Source organism: Canis aureus, chromosome 2 (assembly GCF_053574225.1).
Source record: "Canis aureus isolate CA01 chromosome 2, VMU_Caureus_v.1.0, whole genome shotgun sequence".
Classification (NCBI taxonomy): domain Eukaryota; kingdom Metazoa; phylum Chordata; class Mammalia; order Carnivora; family Canidae; genus Canis; species Canis aureus.
Window position 1 is genome coordinate 72,720,545 of NC_135612.1, and position 27,297 is coordinate 72,747,841.

The 27,297-nt window shown below is 48.5% G+C and overlaps 1 protein-coding gene and 1 long non-coding RNA gene across 15 annotated transcripts in view; one reads left to right on the top strand and one right to left on the bottom strand.

Annotated features, from left to right (window-relative positions):
• APBB2 (amyloid beta precursor protein binding family B member 2) overlaps positions 1-27,297 on the top strand; it is a 381,437-nt gene that overhangs the window by 344,983 nt on the left and 9,157 nt on the right. For 11 of the 14 annotated variants that reach the window (XM_077878772.1, XM_077878822.1, XM_077878760.1 and 8 more), the window contains 4 exons: positions 20,503-20,617; positions 23,392-23,479; positions 24,342-24,425; positions 26,064-26,179. In XM_077878772.1, coding sequence (XP_077734898.1) covers positions 20,503-20,617; positions 23,392-23,479; positions 24,342-24,425; positions 26,064-26,179 — 403 coding nt within the window. Of the gene's footprint in view, positions 1-10,910; positions 11,068-20,502; positions 20,618-23,391; positions 23,480-24,341; positions 24,426-26,063; positions 26,180-27,297 lie in introns of those variants that run through there. The other 3 variants (XM_077878824.1, XM_077878777.1, XM_077878839.1) reach the window with 2 other exon arrangements.
• LOC144301787 (uncharacterized) lies at positions 8,813-12,166 on the bottom strand. The gene is made up of 3 exons (XR_013368674.1): positions 11,753-12,166; positions 10,801-11,264; positions 8,813-9,008 (listed from the first exon to the last, which is right to left on the bottom strand). It is a non-coding gene; the product is annotated as an uncharacterized LOC144301787 (long non-coding RNA).

Consider the following 27,297-nt stretch of genomic DNA (forward strand, 5'->3'; position numbering starts at 1 on the left):
GGCTCAGAGTGAAGGCACAGGCTCTGTGCTGGGTGGGTCAGAAACCCCTTTTGTGGCACCTAATGCGTTAATGAGTTCCTCTATTGTTATAATAAGTCCTAACTTGTGAGCAATGGGGATAATTTATTTAATAAGTATTTATTGAACACCTGCTATGTGTTCAATAAATGCGACAAGTACCTACTTACTTTCTTGGAGCCCACATAATGCTGTCAGAGGACCCATTTCAGATCCTTTGAACTGGAGCACACCTGAGAGATAGTATGGATAACACTGAGGTGAGGCAAGAGGATGTTGCTGCAGGCTGCAGCCTTAGAGGTCTGCTGAGCCCAGGGCTGTGGATGCACACCAGTGAGGTCAAGGTCACCTCCTCTCCAAGGGTGGAGGTATTAATCAGATGGTCGGTGGTTCAGTCTTTCTGCACTTGCATCTCTTGACTGTGGATACCTCTCAGAGGAGTCTGGAACTACAAGGAGGGCCAGAAGTTGAGATCTAAGAGAGTTTGAACAGGGATGTTTTTTATTTGGATGTGGTCATTCCAGTCTGTTTCAAAAGCTATCAGTCGTGCAGCCTCCTGGTCTCACCTGGACAGCTTTCATCTTGAACAACCCCTCAGGGAAGTGAATTCCATTTGGTACCACTGACTGAGCAAAGCTTTTCATCTGGCCACGGTCTCCCAAGTGTGAAGAAGGGACTCGTAGATTTAAAGACCTGGAACACAGTTGGAAAATCCCCTATTTACTTCCTCTGTACTTTTCATGTGTTTTTTTTTTGGGGGGGGGGGGTTGCCTTTCTTGGTTTTTCTTAGAACATATTGATGATATATAACTTCTTACTCATCTGGGTTTCCAGACTTTAACACACATCCCTACGGTTACATGAAAACATGCTAAATAGTAGTGTAAATTATTCTTTCCTAAGTGCCTCTTTTAAACACAGCATATAATATTTTTGAGAAATTCTTAGACCTTTGGATTCTTCTAATCCTAATATAGTACCTGGCCTATGTGGCTCTCCATAATTGGATTGTTGAGTGAGCAGATAAATTAATATAGATGAAAATACTTCATTTTCTCTTTGGAGGGTTTAACTATGACCATCACATGTACTTGGCATTTATAATCTCTAGATTATCTTGCTGTTCAGCAGATACGGAATGTCTGTGTTTCAGGCGTCTTGTGAGGTACGCAATGAATGAGACGGTCAAGGTACGAAGAGGCAGGACATAGGCTGGAAGAACAATTTAAGAAGCATGATGATATAGATTACAAAGCTCCATGAGAATGGTCAGTTGCTCAGAGAATGCAAGAGTAGTTCAGTGGGGAAAGGGGTCACCAAGCGGCAGTCTATTGTAGGAGGTGACATTGGAGCTGAACAAGAAGGCTAAGAAGAAGCCAGGCAGGTGGGGATCCGGTGGAGAGCTCTGAGGAAGAGGGATGGCGCAGTGTCTTCAAGGATCAAAGCGGAGGGCAGCATAGCTAAAGCCAGGAGCAAGAAGGCCTGTGGTATGCCCTGGGGCAGAAGAGATCAGTGGGGACAAGATGATCTGGGGCTTTCAGGCTGTGGTCAAAGGTTTAGGTTTTCTTTTTAATGCCATGAGAAGCCTTTGAAAGGTAATAACCAGGGCAGTGCCATGACCTAATATTTTGTAAGAAAAGATCTCAGTGAATGCGGTTGGGAGAATGGAAGTTAGGAGCACAAGTGGAAGCTGAGGGACCAGCTAGCAAGTCCCACTCCAAGAAGAATCAGAGTTGTGGTAGAGAGAATGAAGAGAAGTGGGTTGTGGAGACTGAATGGGCAAGACTGACTATAGCAGAAGTGGAAGGGGGAGTATTCTAGGACACCCCCTGGATTTTTAGATTCATTGTTGATTTCTGTTTGAAATCCACAGTAAAAGAAATAAAGCCTGTTTAAGGATAGTTATTAAGCAACGGAGCAACTCAGTTTCAATTTCTGTTGTATCAAGACCCTGACTTAATTAGGGCTTAGTCTCCATTGTGGGTGAGTGGACCTGTCCAGTGGAGTGCTGTGCATATAGCCATTTGTCCAGGATGTTTTCAGCCTTATTGCCCTGACTGTCCTTCTCAACTGGTATCAGACCTTCGAGCATTTTCTTTTTTCTGTCATAAAAAAATAAAAGATCAACGTAAGAAAAAAGACAAGTTTTAAGCTTTAGTCCATATGGAATTAATCTACCTTTGCTCCAGTTTTGTAAGAAACCTTTGATAATTGCATTTGAAGTTACCTATTTCACGTGGAACATTCTTCAGAGTCCCAACAACTGATGTATTGTCGCAAACAAAATTTGTTCCAAATGTATCTCAAATCAGAAAGAGTAAAATTCCTTGGGAACCTTGCAGAAAAATCACTGAGCACTCTGTGAGCTAGTAAAGCCATTTCCTTGTACCTGTAAAGTATGGAAATGAAGTCTCTGATTTCTGATGGGATTTTTTTCTGCACCCTCCCACCTTCACATTCACAAACTCAAAAGCTTATAGTCTTTGTCAGTTAACTTTGGTTCTGAAACCAACTTTGGTTTGGTTTTGCCAAAAAAATACCGATGCAGAAGATATTCCTTCCGTAGTCAGATAGTCGGAAGTTGAGGCTTGAGGAGGGGTGGAAGTGACTGGGGCAGCCAGCCCTTTTGACCCAGATGCCTGGACTAGTCACCCTGGAACATGTAAGCTTGTCTGGGGATGAATAAATTATGACAGTTGGAATAATTATGATCGAGGAAAAGCAGCCACAGAGAGCACAGTTGACAGTTGGGGCTGCTTTGGCCTGCTTCTGTCATGTTAGAGCGTGCATCTGTCTGCCAGGTTACATGAAAATGCTGTTTGCAAGAAGTCCAGTGTGATTTCTGCCCCCCTGAGTTCCCCTGCTCCACTCCCCTGCTAAAAACACATTCACAGCCTGCATGCGACCTTTTTGAAATAAGAGGTTGAGGCAGAGCTGCATATTGATTCTGACTCTCACGTGGAGTGGGGTGTACGTGTAGGATTTCAGTTGAGTAAGAGGTGTTTTGGGTCCTGAAGAAGCTACAGATTGGAAGCGACTCTCATTCCTGCATCTGGATGGAATGGTTTGTAGGTGGCTTTGGAGCCTGTCACCTGCAGCAAGGATTACTCTAGTGTCTGAGGGCTGCCGTACAGATTTAGTGTGTGCTTGGTTTAATGCTCTGCTCTTACCATCTTGCAGTTCTTCATTTCTTCACACGGAGCCTCCCCTTTTCATTTTGCACTGGGCTTCACAAATTATTTAGCTGGTACTGATTTCAGTATTTGTCTATATAGTACGTCGCTCCCTTGAATCAGGTTGTCATCTAAGCAGGGTTTTGGCACTTTTTCTGGAAAAGGCCTGATATGAATATTTGTGGCTTCTTGGGCTTACATCATCTTCATTGCAGCTACTGTTCCACAAGTTCTGTTCTCCTAGCACAGGAGCAGCCGTAGACGATGGGAAACGAATGGGGGTGGCCATGTCCCAGTGACACTTTATAAAAACAGATAGGGAGCACGGATGATCTGTGATCCTGGGGTCATGGTTTTTCACCTCTGATTTAAAAGATCCATGTAGAGCCCCCAACGACAGCTGAAAGAGGGACCTTGTCCTTCGAAAGTAAGAAGGTTTGGTCGCTTTGGGCCAGCAGTGGGGTACTTCCGTGACAAACTAGTATTCAAACACCCAAGCCCACACTAAAGCTTCTTCCAGGTGGTGTGTCTATTCCATTTGTCAGATATGGACAAATCTGGACAATAAAAGGAAGGTAAATTCAGGCAGTAAAAACAGAATGCTATTGTAATGGGATTGTGATTTTTAGTTTGTTTTTTTTTTTTTTTTAAGATTTCTTTTGTTCTTTGGAAAAGAAAAAAGAGGCTGGAACAAAGAGACTAGCTGCATAGAAAAGGGAACCTTACTGAACAGGAAATATGGATATTCTTTCAAATTGTATCAGAAAGTTAACTCCTGCTAAGATCCCTCTGGAATGCTCTGTGATGCTTCATGGTATATAGCTCTCCGTAGGTCCTCTGTCTCGGTATATATGGAAATGTGTTGTCTGAGGTCTTTTTCCTTAATGATAAGCAATGGTTTATTTCTTTTAGAGTTCAAACATAAAGAAAATTATCCAGGGAGTTGATAAGTCCCGATAGAAATCAATATACAATGGAAATTTATATATTGATTTCTTCAGGAGCAGGGGAGCCATTTTTCTTTTAGACAAATGTTCTGAAGAAGGAATCTAGTTAGGGGCTCTGGAAAACACTGTTGTTTCTGCTGGAGATGATCAAAGTATAGATTTGCCTCACTTTCAGATAGAGTCACAAGAGATGGATAATCTTTTCAGAACTCTCCTCCTGCCGGCTCACATGAAATATGTTTTATTAACATTGTTTTAGATGACATAAAAACCGAATATGAGCTAAAGTCATTTTTTTAAATGCCATCTGCAGTAAACAATAGCAAGTGAAAACAAAATGCAGCCAACTCCCGGTTATTCCCAGCATCGGTACCTTGGGTTCCTACAAAATTATTAGAAGTAAGGGCGGGGGGTGAGGGGTAGTTCTTTGTGTACTCTATTTAGTTATTTCATTCATTCAAAAATATGTATTGATTACGTGGCGCTGTGTGCCAGGAGGTGGTGAGTGAACACAGCAGGAAGAGTTCCTGCTCACACAGATTTGACTCTTTTCTGGGGTAGAAGCAAGAACAATAAAAGAGAGTAGTTTCGACAGCTGCAGGTGTTGACCATGACTGGATAGCCCAGAGTGCTTTTCTGGATGTGATGACAATAAGGAGGAATCCTCCAGAGGAGACCTGGGGGGCAGAGGCGACCCAGGCGAGGGAATACTGATGACAGAAGTTCCAAGGTGGACACAGGCCATGTGTGTTTTGAGAACAGAAGGATGGGAGTGTGGCTGGAGCCCAGCAGGCCATGGGTGAGGCCGAGAGGGAGGTCAATGAGATGGAGTCCGGGAGAGGATCAAAGCAGGGCAGCCACAGGATAATTGGCTGCTGTGTAGAGGACGAAACCCTTAGCCTTTGCTTGGGAAGGTTGTTTAGACCGAATCAGAGCACTTGCCCTTTGTCACCAGGTCCAGCTGTGGTGGAAACGAAACTCCAATAGGATAGAGAGAGGAGCAGAGACCTGAGACCACCTCTCTTACCCGAGGGGTGGGTCCTGAGGAGAGCCCACTAAGGGGGAGAGAGGTAGTCTCAGTCAGGTGCCAGGTGCTCTAGAACTACGCAACAACGGAGAAGAGACTGGGCAAGGGGACCTGCTGGTTCCATTTGTGGATCTACCACCTTCTATTGGTGGGGGTGTTGAGCCAGTTAAATTCCTTGCATCTTGGATTCCTTGTTTGTAATTTCTGCAGGTCGTGATGTTCTCCTGCAGGATTATTGTGTGGCTCGGCAATAATGTGCACTGAGAACAAAGCCTGGGTGGGCAGCAGGTTCAATAAAACAGGCACTGCCATGGTGATTTTGTTAGTGTTGTTGATGTTTATTTTTGTTTAGGTATCACCAACTTTACAGAGTGTCAGGTGTACTTGTATCCAGATGGAAGTTTCCAAAATGCAAATGATCAAATGTCTTGGCTCTTTGTGTTGGCTACACTAGCACTCCTGTCTGTGCAAAGAAATGGGGATTGGCTATATAGCGATAGCCTGAAATCCTCTTGAAAATTTAGGAACAGATTTAAGAATGTGCCCTACCTGAAGGAGGCCCTCCACGTGGCTGGGTGCATGGAATTGAGGGGAATTCACCCACAGACTCACCACGGTTCTAACTGGGAGTCTTGTCTATAACTTGCTGGTACTTCATGTCTTAGTGACACTTCTTGCATGGAAATCACTTTTCCAGCGTAGACCTGTCTTCTTCCCTGTTCTATGTCAGAGTCAGAGAGAAAGGAGCCTTCTGGGTATCAAGTTTTTGTTTTGTTTTTTTCCACCAGTACTTTCAGGAAGGAAGCCAGCCCATGGTTTCACAATTCAGGTACAATTTACATAATTTTGCTCTTTGATTATGCCCTAAACTTTATACCCTGAAACCGTAACATGGCATGAGTTATTTCTCCCTTGAGACCTAAATATAAGTTTATGTATATGTATTCTCTTTCCATAGATATTCAGAGAAGCAAGGTTGTTTTGTTGTGATGGTGGTTGATGCTTTACTGTAATACAGCTCAGATGAAAGCAGACACTTGTTAATTCTTGCTCACTTCAGACATGGACTTTAAACACACACACACACACACACACACACACACCCCAAACTCATTTCCTGGTAGCTCTCAAATATCCCTTTTTCCCTCATTAGTAAGCTGACTGGTAACTATTGTGTTTTCTCTCCAGTGGCATGAGAAAGTCCTTTGTTTAGAAGAATGTGCCTTGAATTTCAATAACCTTACACCACTTTAGATCCTCATCTTCACACTTACTCCTGTTGGAACTCTGACTTGCCTGCATCTGCAAGTTAATAGGCCGTGTGGGCCTGGGGGGAAGAGCAGGGAGGTGGGAAGGGAACTAGCTTGCAAAATCAGGCACACTCATCAAAGACAGGTGCCTATGTCACCATTTGGTCCTGGGAAGGACAGATCCTTTTCCTGAGCTGAATTCTCTTAAACTCCAGACACCAGATGGTAAATTTGCATAAATCCAGAATTCAGTTCAGTTCAGGGAGCTTTTACCTGCAGGATATGGATTCTAAAGGGGTCTTGAATGAGTTCCAGGGATTCTTGAACCTTCTCCCCATCCTGCTAGGGTTTGTGCATAAAATTCATGCACATTTCTTTCCGGGGTATTTTCATCAGGTTCCGAAAGCTTCCATGATCCAAAACAGGTTAGGAAACTTTCTCTCTGCAAAACTCCTCTTTGTCCACAATTGGTTAGCGCACTGCTCAGCATGCACACCGAGCCCCACATTGTGCCATCACACCATGACTCTTACATGAATTAATGAGTGTAATCCCCCCCCCCCCCCCGCAGAACTCTTAGGGGGTCCGTGCCACTATTATTCCCATTTCACAGATGAATAAACTGAAGAACAAAGAGGCAAAGGGCCTTGACCGAGGGCAGACAACTAATATGCGTCAGGGATAAGAAAGAAAAAAAAGACCTTGAAGCTAGGGGGAAAATAGCGAGGTTCCGGAGTTGATGTAAGAGCTTCCATGACATAAAGTTTTATAGCTGTTGCTTCATTGTTGTGTGGATAATGCTGGTCTGTGCTGGTGCTCAAAAGGCTCAAAAGCCCCCCAGTGTTGAAAGGCCAGGCATCAAAAAGTAGCATGAAACAAGAGTTCTGCAAAAATGGAGTGAGAAGCACACTGGCAAGTCTTTGCTATGTACAGGCTCAGTGTGTGAAAAGTAGAAGGCCCGTGAGTTGCATAAGAAGTAGGTGGCCGTGCCGGGGACGAGGAGATGCATCCTCCTCCAAAGAGCTGGAACAGACATTGTCATTCTGGCGTGCTGTTTATTTTGAGGAATTTCCTATTCGTTTGGATGCCCGGTTACACATGCCAAGTAGTTCCGTTATTTCAGGCTTATTTTAATGAAAACATTGCCAATTACTCCCACGTTCATTTTCCCAAGAAATCGCCGCCGAGAGCATACTGATCATGCAGCCCTTGAGTGTGTGGCTGGTGTGGAATTAATCCTGGTTTAATTCTTCCGCGTTTACAGCGTGAGGGGAGCAAGCGTGCGCCTGACTCTACATTTAGCTCGCTTCGCTCTTCCTGCTGCAGAAGCCTGGCTTTGGGCTGATGTTTGCTTCCTGGCAAATTTATAAGGTGTTAAATCAGTGAAGCAGCTGCCACTTTGACTCTTCTGCATTTGTTGAAAGACATTTCAAAGATCTCTCTGAAGTCCCTACTTATGGCTGGCTTTTACTTCCACACTCAAATCAAGCAGTGTCTATTAACCCCAAAAGAAGGAACCTTGTTAAAAGTTGGCAGTATCATTTTTCCAAGTTCTGCCTCCAGGGAAAAACATTGTGGCTACATATTGATGCTGTTTCCTTAAGTGGATGAGAAGTAATGGACCTGATTTAAAATATCAAAGGCTTCAGGGCAGCTGGGTGGCTCAGTGGTTGGACAGCTGCCTTTGGCCCAGGGCGTGATCCCCGAGTCCTGGAATCGAGTCCTACGTCGTCGGGCTCCCCTCAAGGAGCCTGCTTCTCCCTCTGCCTGTGTCTCTGCCTCTCTCTCTGTGTCTCTCGTGAATAAATAAATAAATAAATAAATAACCTTTAAAAAAGAAATAAATAAAAATATCCAAGACTACAATAATAATTATATTCAAAAGAAACAGACTGTATTCTCAGGTCTCTGGATTGAAGGTAATCAGGCACAGTTTTTGTTAGGAATAAAAAATTAAAAGCATTTGGTATAAATGAAAAGCTCTCCAAAGAAATGCCACCAGCTCATCCTTTTTTGATGTAAGAGTCAAAACATTTTAGCAAATCCTTTTCTGATAAAAGTCTGAGCACCAAGCAATTCTTAAACCATCTAATCTAAAATGAGAAACCAAGACTCAGAGAGGTTAAGAGACTTACCGAGTATTCATTTAATATGAGACTAGGATCTAAGTCTTTGGATCCTTTGGTGATGATCTGAAATTGCTTCTGTAGACTAATTTTGACAGAGGGACATGAGCAGCAAGTGACTTCCCCTCGTTCTGTGGCGAACAGTGCCCATCAACTCTGGGAAGATGGCCCTAATATTTCCCCCAGTGACCACCTGTCCAACAGAGACATTTTACTTCCAGTGCCCGCCCAGCATGACCCAAATGAGACCTGAAACCATAAGATGACTTAGTGATGACAACTACAATGAAGCAGTTTATTGCACCGTGTTACGTGCCAGGTACTCTTTTACACACACCATCTCATTTAACTTAATTCCCACGATTACCCAGAGCCAGGTGTCCTGATCCTTTTTTCATTGACAAGGAAGGAGGTTTGAAGGATCACACGCACCAGGTAACACAGTGTGGCTGGCACATAGAGGGAGCCTGGGGAAAAAAAAAAAAACAGGATAAACACCCAAGGGAACATGGCTGCCAACTGGATTTGAACACGGTTCTATCTACATACTCAGCGTAAAGGACTTCTTTTGAGAATTGTCAGCCACCTTATCCCCCTATAAAAGTTCACAACCCAAGGAAAGGAAGAGAGGTTTCCCTATACATCTGAAGATTTATATATTTATTTATTTATTTGAGAAAGAGCAGGAGTGCAAGTGCAGAGAGGCAGAGAGGGAGAAGCAGGCTCCCCACTGAGCAGGGAGCCTGATGTCAGACTCGATCCCGGGACCCTGGGGTCATGACCTGAGCTGAAGGCAAAGGCTTAACCCACTGAGGCACCCAGGTGCCCCTCCCATGTACATGTAAAGCCCCAGGTTCTTTGCTAGATCCTTTGCCCCTGTCTTGAACACCTGTGCATTGTAACCATCCAGGTCATTTGGGTGACAAACCATGAGGTGATGCTGAACGACTGTAAGACTAGTGTTAGAGAGTCCTGCAGACCTCCAGTCAAACCCTGATTGCACCATGTCCTAGCTGTGTGACCTTTGTCAAGTTCTTCAACCTCTCTGAACTGGTTTTCTTTTCTATCAGTGAGAACAGTAAAACTTACCTCGTTGGATTGCTGTTTGGGCAACACGGAGCCAGAGCTCAAGAAAAAGAGTGGCTGTTGGGGGTGTCACCCTAGTACTCATGTATGTTCTAGCCTTGCCACCTGTGCTTTGGGGTGCGCTTTTCACAGGGCTCTGGCTGAAGCAGCGAGGTAGAGATTTACCTATTGGTAGGACAGAAGTCACACGTGCTGACTGTATAATATTCAAACAAATGTGTTAAATAAAATCCTCCACAAGCCCCTCCTCTAGGTAACAGGTGACAATGTGGATATTATATTGTTCCAGATTTCTTACTGTGTGGATATCAAAATACTCAAACATTTGCTTCTCGCGAGTCCATATATCTGCAAGTTGGATTGTGTGCTTGTGTGGCTCCCCGCACCTAGTAACCCGTTGTGGTCATTGCTCCGCCTCAGGATGTACAGCCCCCCTCTCTGCTGTATGACTGTGGTTCGCTGTGTGACGTGCCTGCTGTTTGACCCCCTGACTTTCACTCTCATCTCTGCAGGGCCCTGCGGGCTGCTCCGTGACCCTGGCTGCGGGGCGCCCCCAAGAGCAGGTTTCTGTGACAGCTGGGTTTCTTCCTTTCCTTCTCAGCATCCGGGTGCTCCCTGCCTCTCCGGTCCACTTGCTTAATGTTCACTGGCGTGCGTGTGACCACCCTGGGGACCCGGTGGCCCTCAGGCCCTTTCAGATTGGTTGGGACAAGATCAGAGGGGTGTAGGGAGCACTCCGGGCTGAGAGTTTAAGTGACTTCATTAGGGTCACCCTGCCGGCTCAGGGAGTGAATCTTGAAGCATGTGGCCCCAAGTTGCTCTGCACCCCGCTCCCCTTCCGCTCCTCTCTTCCCCGGCACATCTGATCCCTCACCCGGCCAGCCCTCCCACGTCCCATCTCTGCCCTTGACCTTCTACTGTCCCTGCCCCCTCCTGCTCTGGGGCCTTCTCGTGATGCATTTGAGTGAGAGGACCGGACCGAGATGCTAAAGTTGCAGCTCAATTAGTAGAATGCCAGAAGTTAGTAAGAACAGGTAAGGCTGTCTCCACGTCATCGTTTCTGTACATTTTTTATTGGCAGCAGGTGGAGCTGGAAAATGAAGACGCGCGCCTTGCCAGTGTTTACTGCAAACAGTTTCCTGTATTTGACTGTGATATTTTAAGCTTGATTACCTCCCCCGGTTGATATGTTGCCTCTAAACTCAGCTGGCATCTCTTGGCTTCATCGTAACGTGGCTCAAAATACACACTTCTGTGTGACAGAGCGCAGCTAAAATCAGCCCCCAGAGGCTGTTCGGCGCAGCAAAGTTGGGAAGCAAAGATGGGATGTCGGGGCTCAGAGTTGCTGTTAACGGGGCTGTTGCATTTCCTGGATGCCGAGTGAACGCTAACGTGCTGTTTCTGCTCTGTTCCCTCATGCCTGCCCGGATTCAGAGAGAGGTAACCAAACCGATTTTCATTTCTCCCCCCTCGTCGGTGTGCTTTCCTCATGCCATGTTGCCGCCACCACAGCCATCGTTGTCTCCGAAGGGCAGTTTGCTCTCCGTAACCTTCTGTCATCGTCATTCGTGTGTGTCCTCATTGGAAACAGAGCATGGAATTGCAGCCGGGTCCCTGAGCCTCTGCTGCGCTTGACCCTGGGGACGGGGACGGGCAGGGTGATTGGGTAGGACAGGCCGTGGCCGTGGCCGCTCGCCGGTGGCTGGGAGGGGCCGTGGTTAGAAGTGCTAAGAGGGCTTCTCAGTGCACGGTAGGACCCGCTGAAGTTAAGGATTCTCTAGAGTTTCGTTGGTGAGAGTGGCTCAGGCTAAGAGCCCGGAAGACTGACTCCCTTTCAGTCTCGATTATTAGCCAGAGCATATGGATTCTTTTCCTCCCTTCCTGCATCTGGATGAACCTGACTATGGAAAGGGTAGGACTCTGGGGCGAAAGGCAGGCGTGTGACCTCAGCTGTTGGGCTCCCGGTGCCGGGCTGCGCATGTGGGCCTGGGGGCCTGCAGCTCTGCTCTTCTGCAGCTTTATCACCAAATTAAAGTTCTGACTGGGTGGGGGGCACTTCCAGGCTCAGTCTTCCTGAGGGGCCTCGGTTGGGAGGATCTGCAAACGTGAAGGCCCCTTTCCTTACCTTTGAGGAGGCCTCTGGAGGCCGAGGATGAGGGTCGTGAGCTCATCCACAGTAACGGGAGGGCTGGTCCGAGGCAGCGGTGAGGATATTTTCAGATGTTTTCTAATCCCTCCCCTCCTCCCCGGGGAGAGGTCGAGAGGTCGTGGCTCCGAATATTAAATTAACAGCGCGACTCTGTTCTTCAGAAGGCTGCGCCTTCTGGTCCGCCAGAGCCACCTGGATTATTTGCAGGTAGAATTTCAAATCTGCTGTTTACACAGCTTATGTGTCTCACGATTCCCTGGGGAGAATGTGTGTTTACGCAGGTGAGGAGTTCCTGGGATGCCCTCTGAAGGGGCACTTAGCATCTGCTTGAGCTTGCAGAGGAGAAAGAGAGTGGAGTTGACAAAGCTGGAGCCTAAGCTTTGTGAAGTCAGTGCCTGCTGATACGCCACTGGGTAAAATTTAAAAAACAAAGCAAAACAAAAACAAAAAATCAAGTGTGTGTGTAACATTCTGGATTGACCCTCTAAAAAGATGACTTTCTCATCTCCTTTCTTCCTCTTCCCACCCGCAAAATGAGATCTTTCTTTTTTGTGTGTGTTTGTTTAAATTCAGTTTGCCAACATATAGAATAACTCCCAGTGCTCATCACGTCACGTGCCCTCCTTAGTGCCCGTCACCCAGTTACCCCACCTCCCCTCCTGCAACCGTTTGGTTTTGGGGACTCCTTTCGCAAAGTCAGGAGTCTCTTATAGTTTGTCTTCCTCTCTAATTTTTCCCTTTCTTTATGGTGCCTCTCACTGTTTCTTATATTCCACATATGAGTGAAATCATATGATAATTGCCTTTCTGCAGTTGACTTCTTTCACTCCATATAATACCCTCCAGTTCCATCCATGTCGATGTAAATGGTGGGTATTCACCCTTTCTGATGGCTGAATAATATTCCATTGTAGGTATAACCATATCTTCTTTATCCATTCATCTGTCAAAGGACATCTCAACTCGTTCCACAGTTTGGCTAATGTGGACATTGCTGCTATGAACATTGGGGTGCAGGTGCCTCCTTGGATCACTACCTCTGTATCTTTGGGGTAAATACCTGGTAGTGCAATTGATGGGTTGTAGGGTAGCTCTATTTTCAACTTCCTGAGGAAGCTGCATACTGTTCTGCAGAGTGGCCGCACCAGCTTGCGTTCCCACCAGCAGTGCAAGAGGGTTCCCCTTTCTCCGCATCCTCACCAGCATTTCCAAAATGAGATTTTCAAAGTACCATCAGAAGATCGGAGCAGTGAGGCAGAGAAGAGCAAACAGTGTTGAAAACAGGGCTCTTTTCCCTCCAGCCCCTGTGCACGTAAAACAAAGTGGAGATAAAGCCGTTTGTCATAGAGGGCTAGACATGCAATATTTGGCTCAGATTTCTTTGTTCCTGTTTGTCATTAGTTTCGTGTGGGGCCCGTACTCCGTGGTAGTAACAACAACTGCAGTAGTGGCTTATAGCTTCTACAGAAAGATAAACCAACCAGGAGGCAGGGGTCTGTAGGTACATTTCAGAGAGTCTTACTATAATCCTATGAACTCAAATATTTACTTAAACATCTCTCATGGAGAAGGAGACAGAATTTCAAAGGGGGTCCTCTCTTTGACCTTTTCCTCGCGTATAACGACAGCTACCATTAATCGAATGCCTGTCATGTGCCGGCCTTCACAAATTCCCAGCATCACGCAGCACGGATATGACCCGAGCAAACCCGGATTCTGTGGAAGGCATTGTCTTTTTGTGGAGCCCGGCAAAGGAATGCTAGCAGAGGAGATTAGGTGAGAGTGAATGGAAAGGAATCTCCTAGAAAAGAGGGGAACGAGTCCCTCCCGCACGCCTGGGCTCTCCTGCAGCTGGCAGGCTCACCTCCTCCTGCTTCTGTATCAGGAGGCAAAGCTCGATCCCACAAGCCAAAGTTGCAAGGAGGCAAGTTTCAGTTCATCATTTAGAAAAATATATATATATATATGTTCTGGCTCCCCAGGAACATTCCTGTGGTGAAACAGGCTGATTCGTTAAGTAAATAAGATCTCGTATCACTGAAATAGTCTAGATACCAACCTCTCCCGGCTTCTGTGGACAGGGCTTTGAAATGTTAGCCTGGCTAACCCCACTAAGAGGTCTGTAGGTGCCTCATAAATTCCTTTAGGGGAGAGAGGAACACACAAGCAAATGCCCTGTCTCTAAGAGGGTTGCAGGGGAGACATCCAGGGAAAGGGTGAGTAGTTTGGGCTCTTTTTTTAATAGAACCCATTGGAATAAAGAATCGTTTCTTCATTCATTCCCTAAAGATGGATTAAGCCCCTGCAGGGCAGTTAAACTGCTGTTCAACTGGAAGCAGTAAAAGCATTCTTTTGTCCTTGTTCCTTGCCATGAAGAAATTTGAGGCTGCCACGGAAGGTGTCTCAGCCCTGACATTTTTCCCTGGCAGGACTGGAGGCCGGCCCCCTGGGGCAGTAATCAGCAGGGGGGACCAGCAAAAGGAGAGGAACCAGAGAGAGTGGGAAACACAAGGACCCAGTAAACAAATGGGGAGAGGGAGTTGATTGCTGGTGCTCTCTTCTGTTAGAGTTTAAGGAAGGGACGCAGGTAGGTACAGCTGTAAACTTGTCATTCCTGGTTTTTAAAGGAGACACCGTGATCCCCATGATCGCGAGAAAGGAATGGGGCACAACTCTGTGTGTGGGGAGCGGGGGCCTGGACCAGAGCCTCTTTTAGCAAATGGCTCCTCATCCAGCGTTGTCAGTGGAACAAGCCAGAGCCGAGGACAAAAGCGGTGCTTGCACCTGAGCGTCAGGCAGAACGCCTCAGACAGACGGACATCTAGAAGAATCTGTTGGGAAAAATAGGAACTGTGTTCTGACTGGACCTCAGAGATCATTTGGGCTCTGTGGATGTAAATGAACACACCAAAGGCCTGGGGGATGCATGACCACTGGGTGCCTGGTCAACCAGGAGGCGGCATAGAAGCCCATCTGAGCCCATCTCAGCCGAGCTGTCGCCCCACAGCTGCTGATGGCTCTGAGGAAAGAGGTAGGGGATGGGAGAGCCATGGAGGGCTCTGTAGGCGAAGGCGGGCCTGACCCTCACCCTCACGTGGGTTCAGAGCCACCGTGGGCCCTGCCTGGCTATGTGACACCCGGTGGCACCTGGTGCTTTTCCTCCAAAATTCACATGTATGGCCCTAGGCTGGTCACACGCAACCTTTTAGGTTTGCAATCTGTCAGGAGCACTGTAGTTCCAAGGTTTCCCGTCCCCCTTGGAACACAGGAAGATCTCTAGAAAAGGTCAGATTGCTCTGATGTGTGAGCATAAGGTCTTTGAGAATCCTGACACTGATTGGAAAAAGTCTCTCTGAAAGTCTGGGCTGGGCAACATCTTGGATTATTGTTGAGACTGGATGATGGGACATGGGGACTGTCCTCTACTTCTGTGTATGTTTGAAAGGTCCCAGAATGAGAAGCTTTAAGGGGAAAAAAAATTAAGCAGATATACTGTGTTCTTTTAACTCAGTCTCCTAAAGCTGGGACCCAAGCTCCCTCCTCCAGAGAAGAGGCCCAGGAGGCCAAGGTCACCATAGACCTCCCTTCCTCCCTGTCACTAAGACCCAGTGACAGGTCTCCTGCTGTTCAGCCTCTGCAGCCCTGGAGATTTCTCCTGAAACCCTCTTTTTTTCAGTGCCTTTGGAACCAGCCTGTTCTGGGCTTCCCCCCAACACACACACTCTTTCTCTATCTTTCATTGGGCCCTCTGCCTCAGTGAGGCCTTTAAATGCCTTTCTTTTCCAATCCAGGCCTCATTTTGTCTTGTCTCATTCTCCATGCTCTCATCCACTGCCCTGACTTCAGCTGCTCCCCAGATCTGTGTCTCCAGCCCAGACCACAGGCCCACACTCAGGGACTGAGTGTCCTCCTGCTTGGTGGGCCTGGCCAGCGGGTGGCCCTCCAGCACCTCACACTTCTGTCCAACCCGAGCTCATGAGCTTCCTTCCTTCACCAGATCCCTTCTCCTGGCCTGGTGCATTCGAGGGCGCTTAGTTGGCCCAGCAAGAGTCATTCTGGCTTTGGCCTCTCATCAGCCACACCCATCAGTCCTGCCAGCCATCCTTCTAGCACCTCCTTTCCGTCTGCCTCCTCTTACCCTGTTCTCACAGATGCTAACCTAGCCTGCTTCATACTCCTCCGCTCACCTGGACATTGAGCAGCAGCCCCCAGTCAGTGTCTCCCTTGACCCACTTCATCCCACCCAAAGAAACTTTTTAAAACACGTATTGTGCAGGGTCACATGCCATATTCCGAGGCTCTGAGGGCCAGGCTGTGGGGGGGACACAGGTACAACCTCCCTGCAGTCCCACCGTGGGCCTTTGCCGCAGTACCTAGGTGTATGCACTGGGCCAACAGTTCTTCCGAATGCTCTGTGGACTTTCTCACAGCCATGCCTTTGCTCATGCTCACAGAACCTTCTGGGAACTGTCTGCTGCCCTTCTCACCCTGGTGAGGTCTGTGTGATACTTAAAGATGCACCGTGAATCTCACTGGACACCTGTACCGTTAGATAGTGGGCTTCCTAGCCGGAGCCTTGTCTACCTGGCACGTAATCGTGGCTCAGAAGGTATTTGTGGAAGGGAATGGAATATGTTTTTAAATAAAAATCTTTAATTAAATCATAATTTAGTTAGACCGTAAAGCCCCCTAGCAGTGATATTAGTCCGATTGCTGCTTTAACAAATTACGACAAACAGTGGCTCAAAGCAACACAAATTTATTCTGCTACAGTTCTGGAGATCAGAAATCTAAAATGAGTATTCCAGGTATAATCACGGTTTTGGCACGTCTAATGACTCCAAGAGAAAATCCATTTCCTTGCCTTTTCCAGCTTTTAAAGACTGCCTGCCGGCTTTACTTAGCTGGTGGCTGCTGCTCCTGTTTGTCACTTACTTAGAAGCAAAGTCCTTCTTTCCCCGTCATTGTGTCTGGCCCAACTAGATAAGTCAGGATAACAACCCCATCTCAACATCTTTTATTTGATCACCCTTTGCCGTGTGAGCTAACACATTCCCAGATCCTGGAATTGGGCTGAGAGCATCTTAGTAGGTTCCCGATTCTGTCTAGACCACAGGCTTTTTCAGAAATGAGGTGCTGAAAAGCTGAGCTTTTGAAACAACCAGTTAAGCGATATTTGGGTTTCATTCCAAATAATAATGAAATTAGATCAGACATGCATTTCATTGCACACAAAGGAAGTTGCTCGACTTGTCCGTGCCCCAGGTCTGAAAGAGAGGACTCACCACAGCTTACAAATACCCAAGCCTGGGGCCTGTGGGTATTTAGCTTGGCTCCGGATAGGTCTCCCTTGCAAATCGCTTGACCCTGGTAGTGAGGAGAGAACTCCCATTTTTTCCTTCCTGGGGAAGCAGATGAAGCCCCTAGAGGGCTCGTTGCAGGACTCACTCACTGTCCCCAACAGACAGATTTCCTGCGTCCCGGATCTATTAGCCCGGTACCTGAAAGCCCACAGGAAAAGACAAAGCTGGAAAGAAAAAAAAAAAAATCCCTGAAACAAAGCCTTTGGCTGCTAAGCTTCTCCCTTGGGAAGATGTGGGTTCCAGATGGTTGCCTGAGGCATTAATCACTTTCCCTGGAGCCAGAAGAAAATGAAGATTAATAATAATAATTTTTTTAAAAATTGCTCCTCGGGGGTTGCATAATAAAGAGCGGAGGGCGCGGAGCTGCAGTTTGCTAGGATGGGCCATTGCTCGTTGACCAGGGCTGGTGTCCTCCTCCCGGATGGTAGCTTTGCACCGCAGGCCAACAGCGGTCCTGAAGACCAGGCTGGGACTGGGAAGCTTACCTCATGGTGTATCACAGCCCGACGAGAACCTTGGAAATGTGTTTCTCAGCTCCTTCACTTAGAGATGAGGTTAGATGCCATGCCTGAGTTGCTGTAGCTCCTGGACTCAGGACTGAGACTAGAACTGAGGTTGCCTGAGTCATGATTCCTTTGTCCCTGGCTGCTTCCTACTGTCTCTGAGAACAGACACTCTGAGGTCTGCACAGTAACTACGAAAGGTAGGATGTGACAAGCTCTTATCCTTTGTGCTACAGAATTTAAATACCGCAAGAGTTTAGACACAAGCAATGTCCTGGGGCACAGAGGGCCAAGCAGGCTTTTTTGAGCTGGATGGACCGCAGTGCACCCCAGGCGGTACCGGGAGGCCAGTGGCCACGCAAGAGGACATGCCATGAATCGAGACCTGCCTTTCTGGAACAGAGCAGAGAGCCCCATGGTTGGAACAAGGGAGCTAGAAGAGGAGGTGGGCCAGGTTTCGAAACTCTAGAAATCCAGACAGAGTTTGGACTTTGAGTGGGTGATCAGAGAACCAAAGAGGTTTGGCCTTGGAGAAATGGCAGCTGAACGTAGAATTTTGAAGGAAGACGGTTGTGTGTGGCAAGACACCACGTATATCCTTTTAGGATCCATCCAGGAAAGAGAAGAACCCGGAGAGCTGGGGGCCAGAAACAGGGCTTTCCTTGAGCATGCTCTCCAGAAATGAGGCCTTCTCTCGTTTCTTATTTAATATGTTGTCTTGATAGTGGTTGAGACAAGAACGGAAAGGCCTCAGGAGCACAGGGTAGGACAAGACTGCTCACCCCTCAGTGTGGGCCCAGCTCTTTGCCCAGACCCACCCCTCCACCCACGGTCATAAAGCCCGTGGGCACCTCTGGCCAAGGGTCAGCTTCCCCACAGGAAATTGGGATGCAAGCTGCAGGCGCTGTTCTGAAAGAGGAAGGACCAGTCAGTCAGGACCTCCGTGGCCGGGTCTGGGGTGGGTATTGGGGTTGATGAGGCACGTACCATCCTCACAGAGCTTCAGAGAGTCGTGGGGAATGCAGACTGTCACAGATACTGACAGAACCCAGGGTGTATGAGTCACCGCGGCAGCACTGGGAAGGGTGCTCCCCCCAGCCCTGAGTCCCACACTGTGACCAGGGCGTAGAGACCCTGTGAGGCGAGGTGGGGCGGGGCCACCTGCTTAGACTGTCCCAGGGGTGGTGGAACTGGCTGGGGAGGATGAGTTCAGGACGTTTTCAGGAAGCCAGACATGGGGAGTTAGGGGGTCCTGGGGGGTGGGGTAGGAAGGCCTCTTGGTTCTAGCCTAGAGGACGCCAGCCGAGATAGAACATGTGGAAGGAGGAGGTAGGAGGGAGCAGGTATTGAAGTCAGGTGTGGACAGGCTGAGGCCGAAGTGCCCCCGACCTGGAGCCGGGGTGGGGAGCCCCACTGCACATGGCATGCGATGCAGGGTAGGCTTTTCTGGCCACAGCTTCACGATGGCCAGTTGCCTCCAGTGGGTAGACCCCTGTGCCTTCCCAAAGAGCCAAGAGTATCTTGAGGAAAGTGATTATCATAGTCTGAAAAGACCACCGGTTCTTACATGAAGAGGAACCATTCAAAATAAATTCATCAGGGGCAGCCCGGGTGGCTCCACGGTTTAGTCCTGCCTTCAGCCCAGGGCCTGATCCTGGAGACTCGGGATCGAGTCCCACATCTGGCTCCCTGCGTGGGGCCTGCTTCTCCCTCTGCCTGTGTCTGTGTGTCCCTCTCTCTCTCTCTCTCTCTCTCTGCATCTCTCATGAATAGATAAATAAAATCTTTTTAAAATAAATAAATAAATAAATAAATAAATAATAAATTCTTCTGCGGTTGTAGACACAATCTGCAGACCGTGTCCTGGCTTAACCAACATATACAAGGAGATCATGGTGATCCGGATGCAGCAACGCGAGCATTTCTTTTTCTTGAGCACTTTGATCTTTAAACCATCGTTGTCCTCCGATAATCACAGGGAGGAATTTAGTTGCACAGCCTGGTTCTTTGAAGCCAGGTACTGTCCCAGTCGTTACCCTTGTCATCAGTAAAAGAGGCGAAAATCCAGCGCCAGCTGCACGCTCCCCGAGGTGTGTGAGCTCACCTCGGTCGGGGTGAGCCACCCAACGGGATCTCACGGCCCTGACAGGCTCTCTGTGCTGTCTCCCAGTGTGGCAGCCTGCCCGGTGACAGCCTGTCACCTGGCCCCAGCAGCTGGGGCTCTGCTCATTTTCCGGGCACATGTTTGCACATCAGAGCTTCTTGTTCTGCTTCCGCTGCACCACCGTGTTTGTCTTGGTAGCACTCATGCAAATCCGTGTCGTCTCAAGCCCCTTCTTGCTTCTATAATCATAATTGCTCTAGATAGAAGGTTCATTTAAAAAGTTCGGTTTTGTGACCCCTGGGTGGCTCAGTGGCTGAGTGTCTGCCTTCAGCCCAGGGTATGATCCTGGAGTCCCGGGATCTAGTCCCACGTCGGGCTCCCCTGCATGAGGCCTGCTTCTCCTCCTGCCTGTGTCTCCGCCTCTCTCTCTGTGTGTCTCTCATGAGTAAATAAATAAAATCTTTAAAAATAAATAAATAATATAAAAAATTTAAAATTCAGTTTTGGTCGTAAGAGATTCCAGGAGCTCAGGACATTGACTTTGGGAAACAGTATAGTTACTCAGAGATGAATTCTTAAATCCCTGGAGTTGTCCCTGTGTCCCAGGCAGCTAGTGAAGCTTACGTTTTGGTTCTGCCCACCACATACCTACTCTGCCACCGACACGCTGGCCGCTCGCTCAGCTAACATTCGTAACTAGAGCGTATGTTGCTAGAGGTCCCTTTTCTGATGTCCTGTTAAATTCTGTTCGCACAGAGATTTTGCTTACGTAGCAAGAGACAAAGATACGAGGATTTTGAAATGTCACGTATTTCGATGTGACACACCAGCAAAAGCCATCGCCACAAGTCTCCACGAAATCTGTTCCAAGGTAAGGTGGGCCAGGATGCAGGGGTCCGTCCCTCTGTTTTTCTCTCTCTCTGCCTGAGCAGGGAAGGGTTATGAAGGCGGGGGGAATGCTGGCCTGCATGTCGTGTTCAGGGAGAAACGGGCAGACCATCTGTGTAGCCCCCTGGGATAAAGCACTCTTGCTCTCAGTGATGCTCTGCCTCCGAGATGAGCCAAGCCTGGGCCCCTCCACAGCTTGCAGGGTGAGCTAGGTGGACAGAACAGTGGCAGGGCCGGTGCGTGGAGATGCGTATCCCCAGCCCGACAGGGAGAAGGGGGAAAGAAGTCGGGGCAGACTTTTCAGGGACATGGCCCCAGATCTGAGCGTAAAACATTGGAAAAGGGGAGGATGATAAGAAACCACCTGGGAAAATATTTTTACAAGAGGGGACTCCTGGGGGACTCAGTGGTTGAGCAACTGCCTTTGGCTCAGGCTGTGATCCCGGGGTCCTGGGACCAAGCCCCACATCGGGCTCCCTGCATGGAGCCTGCTCCTCTCTCTGCCTATGTCTCTGCCTCTCTCTGTCTCTCTCATGAGTTAAAAAGAAAAAAAAAAAAAGAAAGAAAGAAACCACCTGGGTGTCTGTGGAAATGCAGGCAGCTGACTGACACTGGCTTCAGGAGGACACACAGCTGCTCCTGGAAGCCGACCAGCCATGAGGCGGGCTGTGGTCAAGGTCTCACACTGGTGAGGTCCCACTGCTTTAACCAGAGGCACAGAATGAGGATGGACAGCTGGACGTCGCCAGACCAGCCTCCCTTCCTCCTTCCCCTCCAGCAGAGCAGTCCTGATAGAAACATCCCCATCCTCTGCCTGCACCTCCGTGACCCCCTTTAACAGGGTCTTGCACTTCTCAGGAGACAGTGATATTATTGAGCAGCTCTAGCTCTGGCTGTTAAAGAGTTCTTTCTTGCGTAAACCTGAAATCATCCCCTCCAGAACCTCCATAGATTTACTTGAGATGTGTGATCTATAGCCACAAAGAAAGAGTCCTCCATTTCATCTGCTTGCTGGGCAGCCCTTTACTGTTGGAAGACCTTTGAAGCTGTGGACTGTACCTGTACGTTTGGGGGTGCTAGACAGGTGTCTGTGCAGTCCTGTTCCTGTCCTCCTCCTTCCTCCAGAATCCTCACCTCTTTTGGGTCACAAGGTTACGAGGCTCCTAACCCTCTTCTGTGCTCTCTAGTTGGCCCCCCCTGAATGAACACAGTGTTCCAAGGGCGAGCCAGTAGAGAGCAGACCACTGGCCACTCTGTCCCTGGACCTCCAAGGAGTGCAGTACCAGGATGGTTGATGTTTTAGCAACATCACCGCCAGCTGGTGTTCAAATAGTGGTGGGCCAAGTGCCCAGGGCACTGGCACAGGTGTCCTTCAGCCAGGCCTTTCCACCCCCAGACTGACTTACTGAATCTGAACATGAGACTTGGCCACCCCCCCTGCTGAGCATCACCTTTCTGGTTCGAGGCAGATGTCAAGACCCCACCTCATTACAGCACTTCCTCAGCTAGCCAGGCCCAGGCTGTAGCCTGGTATCTGCACATCAGAAGCAAAGCAGGTGCCAGCCACGTTTCCTAAGGGAGGGGTAGGAGCTGGGCCGGCTCTGATCCAGGTGACCAGGGCATGCAGGGTGACCAGCGCATGCAGGGTCGGTGCTGGTCTGGCCATCACCATTTATCCCACTCTGGCATTGACGGGCCCCGGCATAGCCTGCAGCTTTGCAGCACACTCCCTGCTCATCATTTTCTCCATTCATTCAGGCAGCAGATAGCCCTGAACATCGTGTGTGTGCCAAGTCCTGTTCTAAGAATACAGCAGAGGCTAAAACAGGAAAGAAAGAAATCTTTGTCCTCGTGGAGCTTGTATTCTAGTGTAAAGCCCCCTGAACATGGCCCTAACACAGAGCAAGTGCTCATTAAAAATGTGATGTTATTGTGAGCAGCCCTCTTGCCTGCCATCCCAGGCACAGACCCACAGAGGGCTGGAGTGGAGCTCTGGGGAGGAAGCCACTTTTGTTCCACCTGAAATGGAAAGCTTGGGCTGGGAATGAAGATAGGAGTTGCTTTTGGGGTCACTGAAGGGTGGGTTTCCTCCAGTCCCTAAACCAACAGCACTTCGTGAACAGGAGTGAAAAATGATCCTAGTGCCCCTAACAGCAGACCGCAAACAGATTTGAGAATAACAACCCCCAGAGCAGGGAATATTTCTGAGTGCTGACATTCAGTCCTCAGAACTGACAACACATTATCACTGGGGACATAAATATTATTATTCCCACGTGCAAAGAGGAAACGAGACACAAGGGGTCAGGTGACTGGCCCAAGGTCACACAGCTAGTAAGTAGCGAAGGAGGGATTTGAACCCACAAACACTAACCCCCGAGCCCTGAAAAGGGTGCCAAGAAGTTAACATTCAGAAGCAATGAGAAAAGTCTGTTGCTGTATGTTCCAGTGACCGCAGTGGACCAGCAGAGGGTATTTGTTTGGGTTGTCTCCCTAGAGGTGGGAGCCTGGGGAAAGGAGGAAGCATTTCCAAGCAATCAGGAGATTGCTCCTCAGGGGGATAGTCCTTCACCTGTTACCCCTGGGGAAAATGAGCGCAGTTCTCCAAGTAGCTCAGCGACGCAGAGGAGGGTGGTCAGGCGGTAGACAAAAACCTATTCAACTTGGAAGTAAAGTCACCTCAGGCCCTTTCCTGGCTGGAAAAGCTGAAGACGGGGTCTGTAACCACAAACCACAGGTGTGTTTTCTCCTCTTCAGATTATGGCCGAACGGAAGAATGCCAAAGCCCTGGCCTGCAGTTCCCTACAGGAAAGAACCAATGTGAACCTCGACGTTCCCTTGCAAGGTAGGCGAGCAGCACCTGCTCCCTTCATGCTGGCGCTCTGCAGCCTGGTGAAGACCCAGAGGGCCTCGTGGGGTTCCCTGCCATTTCTAGTCTCCTGCAGAAACATGCTCAACCCACAGATGCTCGCCGAGCATGCACTAGGGGGTCCTCCTGGCCCAGAGTTTGTTTTGTGCCGACAGGATTAGGCACAAAGGACCAGGATGAGTTTTGTTGTTATTGGACAAGACTAGAGAGTATTATCTTTAGTGCTTCTATAATTCATGTATAGCGTGAGATAAGAACCAGCTGGTCTAAAAATATGTGGGTTGACGTGGAAAAAAAATTTTTTTTGCCAACTATAATGATCACCGTCAAGGAGACTTCCTGCAGTGATCGTTTTGGCGATACGTACGAGCGCCGAGTCACTGTGTTGCACACCTGAAACTAACATAATGTTAGAGGTCAGGTCTATAAAATAAAACTGGAGACACGTGGGGGGATGCTGTTATTTTCCTGTCTCAGTGCCCTTTGTGATTCAGTTTTCTCTGGGCCACCAACCACTCCTCCCAAATAGGCCATCAAAACCGGTGGATTTAGCATATATGAAAAAAGACAGTAGCAGCTTTTAATGCATCCATCCCACGTCCTGCTTTCAAATGCTTCCCTGCCTAGAAATGAAAGTCAGGTGGGATTTTGAGTGACAGAGCCGCAGTGTCTGGTGGAAGAGATGCTCTTCTCACAGAACAGAGGCCGCACCCCCTCTAGAAACAGGACGTCGTGGCGCGGGCGGTGTGCTGGGCAATCCGGACGGCGCACAGCGTGGCGGCCGGCTGTGGGTGTCCGAACCACGGTGAAAGAGTCTGTTGCTTTTGTTCTCCTGCAGTAGACTTTCCAACACCAAAGACTGAGCTGGTCCAGAAGTTCCACGTGCAGTACTTGGGCATGTTACCCGTAGACAAACCAGTCGGTATGTGAAACGTTTATGTCCTTTGACTTTGTGAGCGCTTGGGAGCTCCTGGGAGGTGATCGTCCCCCCGAGGGGTGGGCTCTGCTCCTCTAATCCCTCTCCCCCGTCTTGAATCAAGCCCCTGCACTGTCACCAGCCAGGGCACGTACATGGTCCTGATCCAGAGAGCAATAGAGGACGGGCTAAGCTGCCCCGTCACGTTGTCCCCAGAATAGAGGGACTTAACAGGGCACACGCATGGCTCACACTGTAGCGTGGAGATGCAGGATCCAGGGCTCCCAAGGGCTGCGCCCTTCTCGCAGGGAGCCGCCCGCTCTGGGACCGGGTACCGCCATCAGTGCTGGTGACCACTGGGTGGGGGGTGGAGGCCGAGGGAGCCCTCATGCCTTCCTTTCGAGGTGCCACCCCCAGGCGGCACACACTGCAGTTGGCTCACAGCCTGGGGCAGAGCTGGGTTGCTCAGCTGTACCATGCTCAAAGGAGGCTGGGACATGGAGCCTTCCCCTGGGGAGAAGAGGCTGCGGAGAAATCAGAACCCTTATGCACTGCTTGGGAAAAAGTGAGATGGTCACAGCCACTCTGGAAAAAAAGTCTGGCCGTTCCTCCAAAGGTGAACTGCAGAGTTACCATTGGACTCGGCAGTTCTGCTCCTGGGCGTTTACCCAAGTGAAATGAAAACATCTGTCCACACCAACTCTCACAGCAGCGTTATTCATCAATGTCAAAAAGTGGAAACAAATGTCGATCAACTGATGAATGGATTAATAAAATGTGATACTGCCCCCCCCCCAAAATGGAATACTGCTGTACTTGGTAATTTTACTTGGCAGTAAAGAGGCATGAAGTACCAGCGTGGGTTGGCCTGGAAGACAGTAAGCCAAATGAAAGAAGCTGGATACAAAGAAACACGCCGTATGATCCCATGTGTATGACATGTCCAGAATAGACCAACCTCTGGACAGACCAGGGGACTGGGAAGAAATAGATGGTGACCCCCTAAAACATACAGGCTTTCTTTTGGGGGTTATAGAAATGTTCTAAATTTGATTGTGGTGATGGTTTGCACAATCCTGTGAATATACCAGAAACCAGTGCATCGTACACCTCCAATGAGTGAGCTGTATGTGAATGATGCCTCAGTGAAGCTGCTGTTCCCACCTCCCCGCTCACACTGCCACACAACACCCTGCAGCAGGGCCCGGGGCATCGTGCACCCTGCTCAGGAGGCGGGCCTCCTAGATGTGGCCTTCTGTAAGGAACAGAGGAAGATGGAGGAAGGTGGGGTATTTTGGAAGATGCTGGCTTCTGTCCCATTCCCTTTCCCAAGGCTCCTTGCTTAGGGAAAGGTAACATTTGCTTAAGTGCTATTTATGTACTCGGGGTGGGACTCTCTGGAAGGAAAGTAGTACCACGGTCCAGTTGGGTACCTCTCTGGAGGTTCTCATGACCCTTCTTTCTGTTGAAAAAGCTGTTTGTTTGGTTTTTTTCTTTCAAGCAATGAAATGCTCCCAACGAAATACCAAAAAGAAAAAAGAAAAAAGATCTGCTTGGGTGTAGCTGTTACTGGGTGATTTGGGCCCACACTCGAGAGTGATAAATGGCTTTAGGAGCTTCCTCAGTGATCTGTTCTATCCACAGGAATGGATACCCTGAACAATGCCATAGAAAGTCTTATGACCTCGTCGAACCAGGAGGACTGGCTGTCTGTGAACATGAATGTGGCCGATGCTACTGTGACTGTCATCAGTGAAAAGGTGAGTGGGATTGTATGCGCGGTGGGTCTTCATGGGTTACAGTGAAACTCTGGCTACAGTAATCTTCCGTGAAATGGAGACACAAAGCCAAGGCTGGACCTCTGGGGGTGTGCTTAATTGTGATTAAAATAGCCAGCATTTAAATTTTTTTTTTCTTTTTTCTGTCCTTTGTGTCTGGATCTTGGCATAACTTTGCTTTTCTTTGAACCAAGAAGCATCTATTTTGGTGCTCCCAATTCTTTGTTGCTCTGGTGCCCAAGAGATTGAAGTAATTTGCTAGAGGTACCTATATGACACCGGCAGTCACTCATTGTGGGATTTGGTGTTCGGGCTCGTCTCCAGGCTTTCAGTATGGATTGGGCTGTTTGTCTGGAGTTGGGGCACAGGAGACACTTCTGTTGTGGAAAGTCCCCTGGTTTGTTCTGTCGTTGGTAGCAGAGGCCACTGGTCATCAAGAGAAGCCAGCATTAGCCTCAAATCAAATTACCCATTCTTTGGTTAAGGAAACTGAGGCAAATAGTGCCCGTGGTCACAACAACTAGAAGCAACAAGCTCACGATTCGGTCCAGGTGGTCTGCTCTAGGCTCGTGACCACTTCTCAGTTCTCCCTCTGTGAAGCACCTGTTGTGGAAAGAGCACAAGGCGTTGGCCTGCTCTCGATGCCGTCCACTGGAAGGTCACCTTCAAGCCCAGTTCCCCTTCTCAGAAGGAGTTAGGAGTGATGCTCACTGGCCCTGCCTGCCTCTACAGCCCACCAAGCTGGGTCTTCTTAAGTCTCTAAGAAGCCCCTTTCTCCCTCACCGTGTGCAAGTGCTGCTCCTTCTGTGCTTCACCCCTTTGCCTACCCAACCCTTACCCGGGTCTCGACCTAAACATCATTTCTCCCAAGAAAACTTCATGGTGTCTCAGGCTAGTTTCATTTGCCTATGAAAGAATTCCATAGCACCTGAGTGAATATCTAGTAAGTTGAGATGTTAATGATCCAAAAGTCAACATTCTGGATGTGTTTACTAATTCAGAAATTGCATATGGTTGATGCAAAGGATGTGGTGTTTGTAAGAATGGATTCTGAACGTTTCTTTACACTGCATCATATGGATACCATATGGACGCCAGTT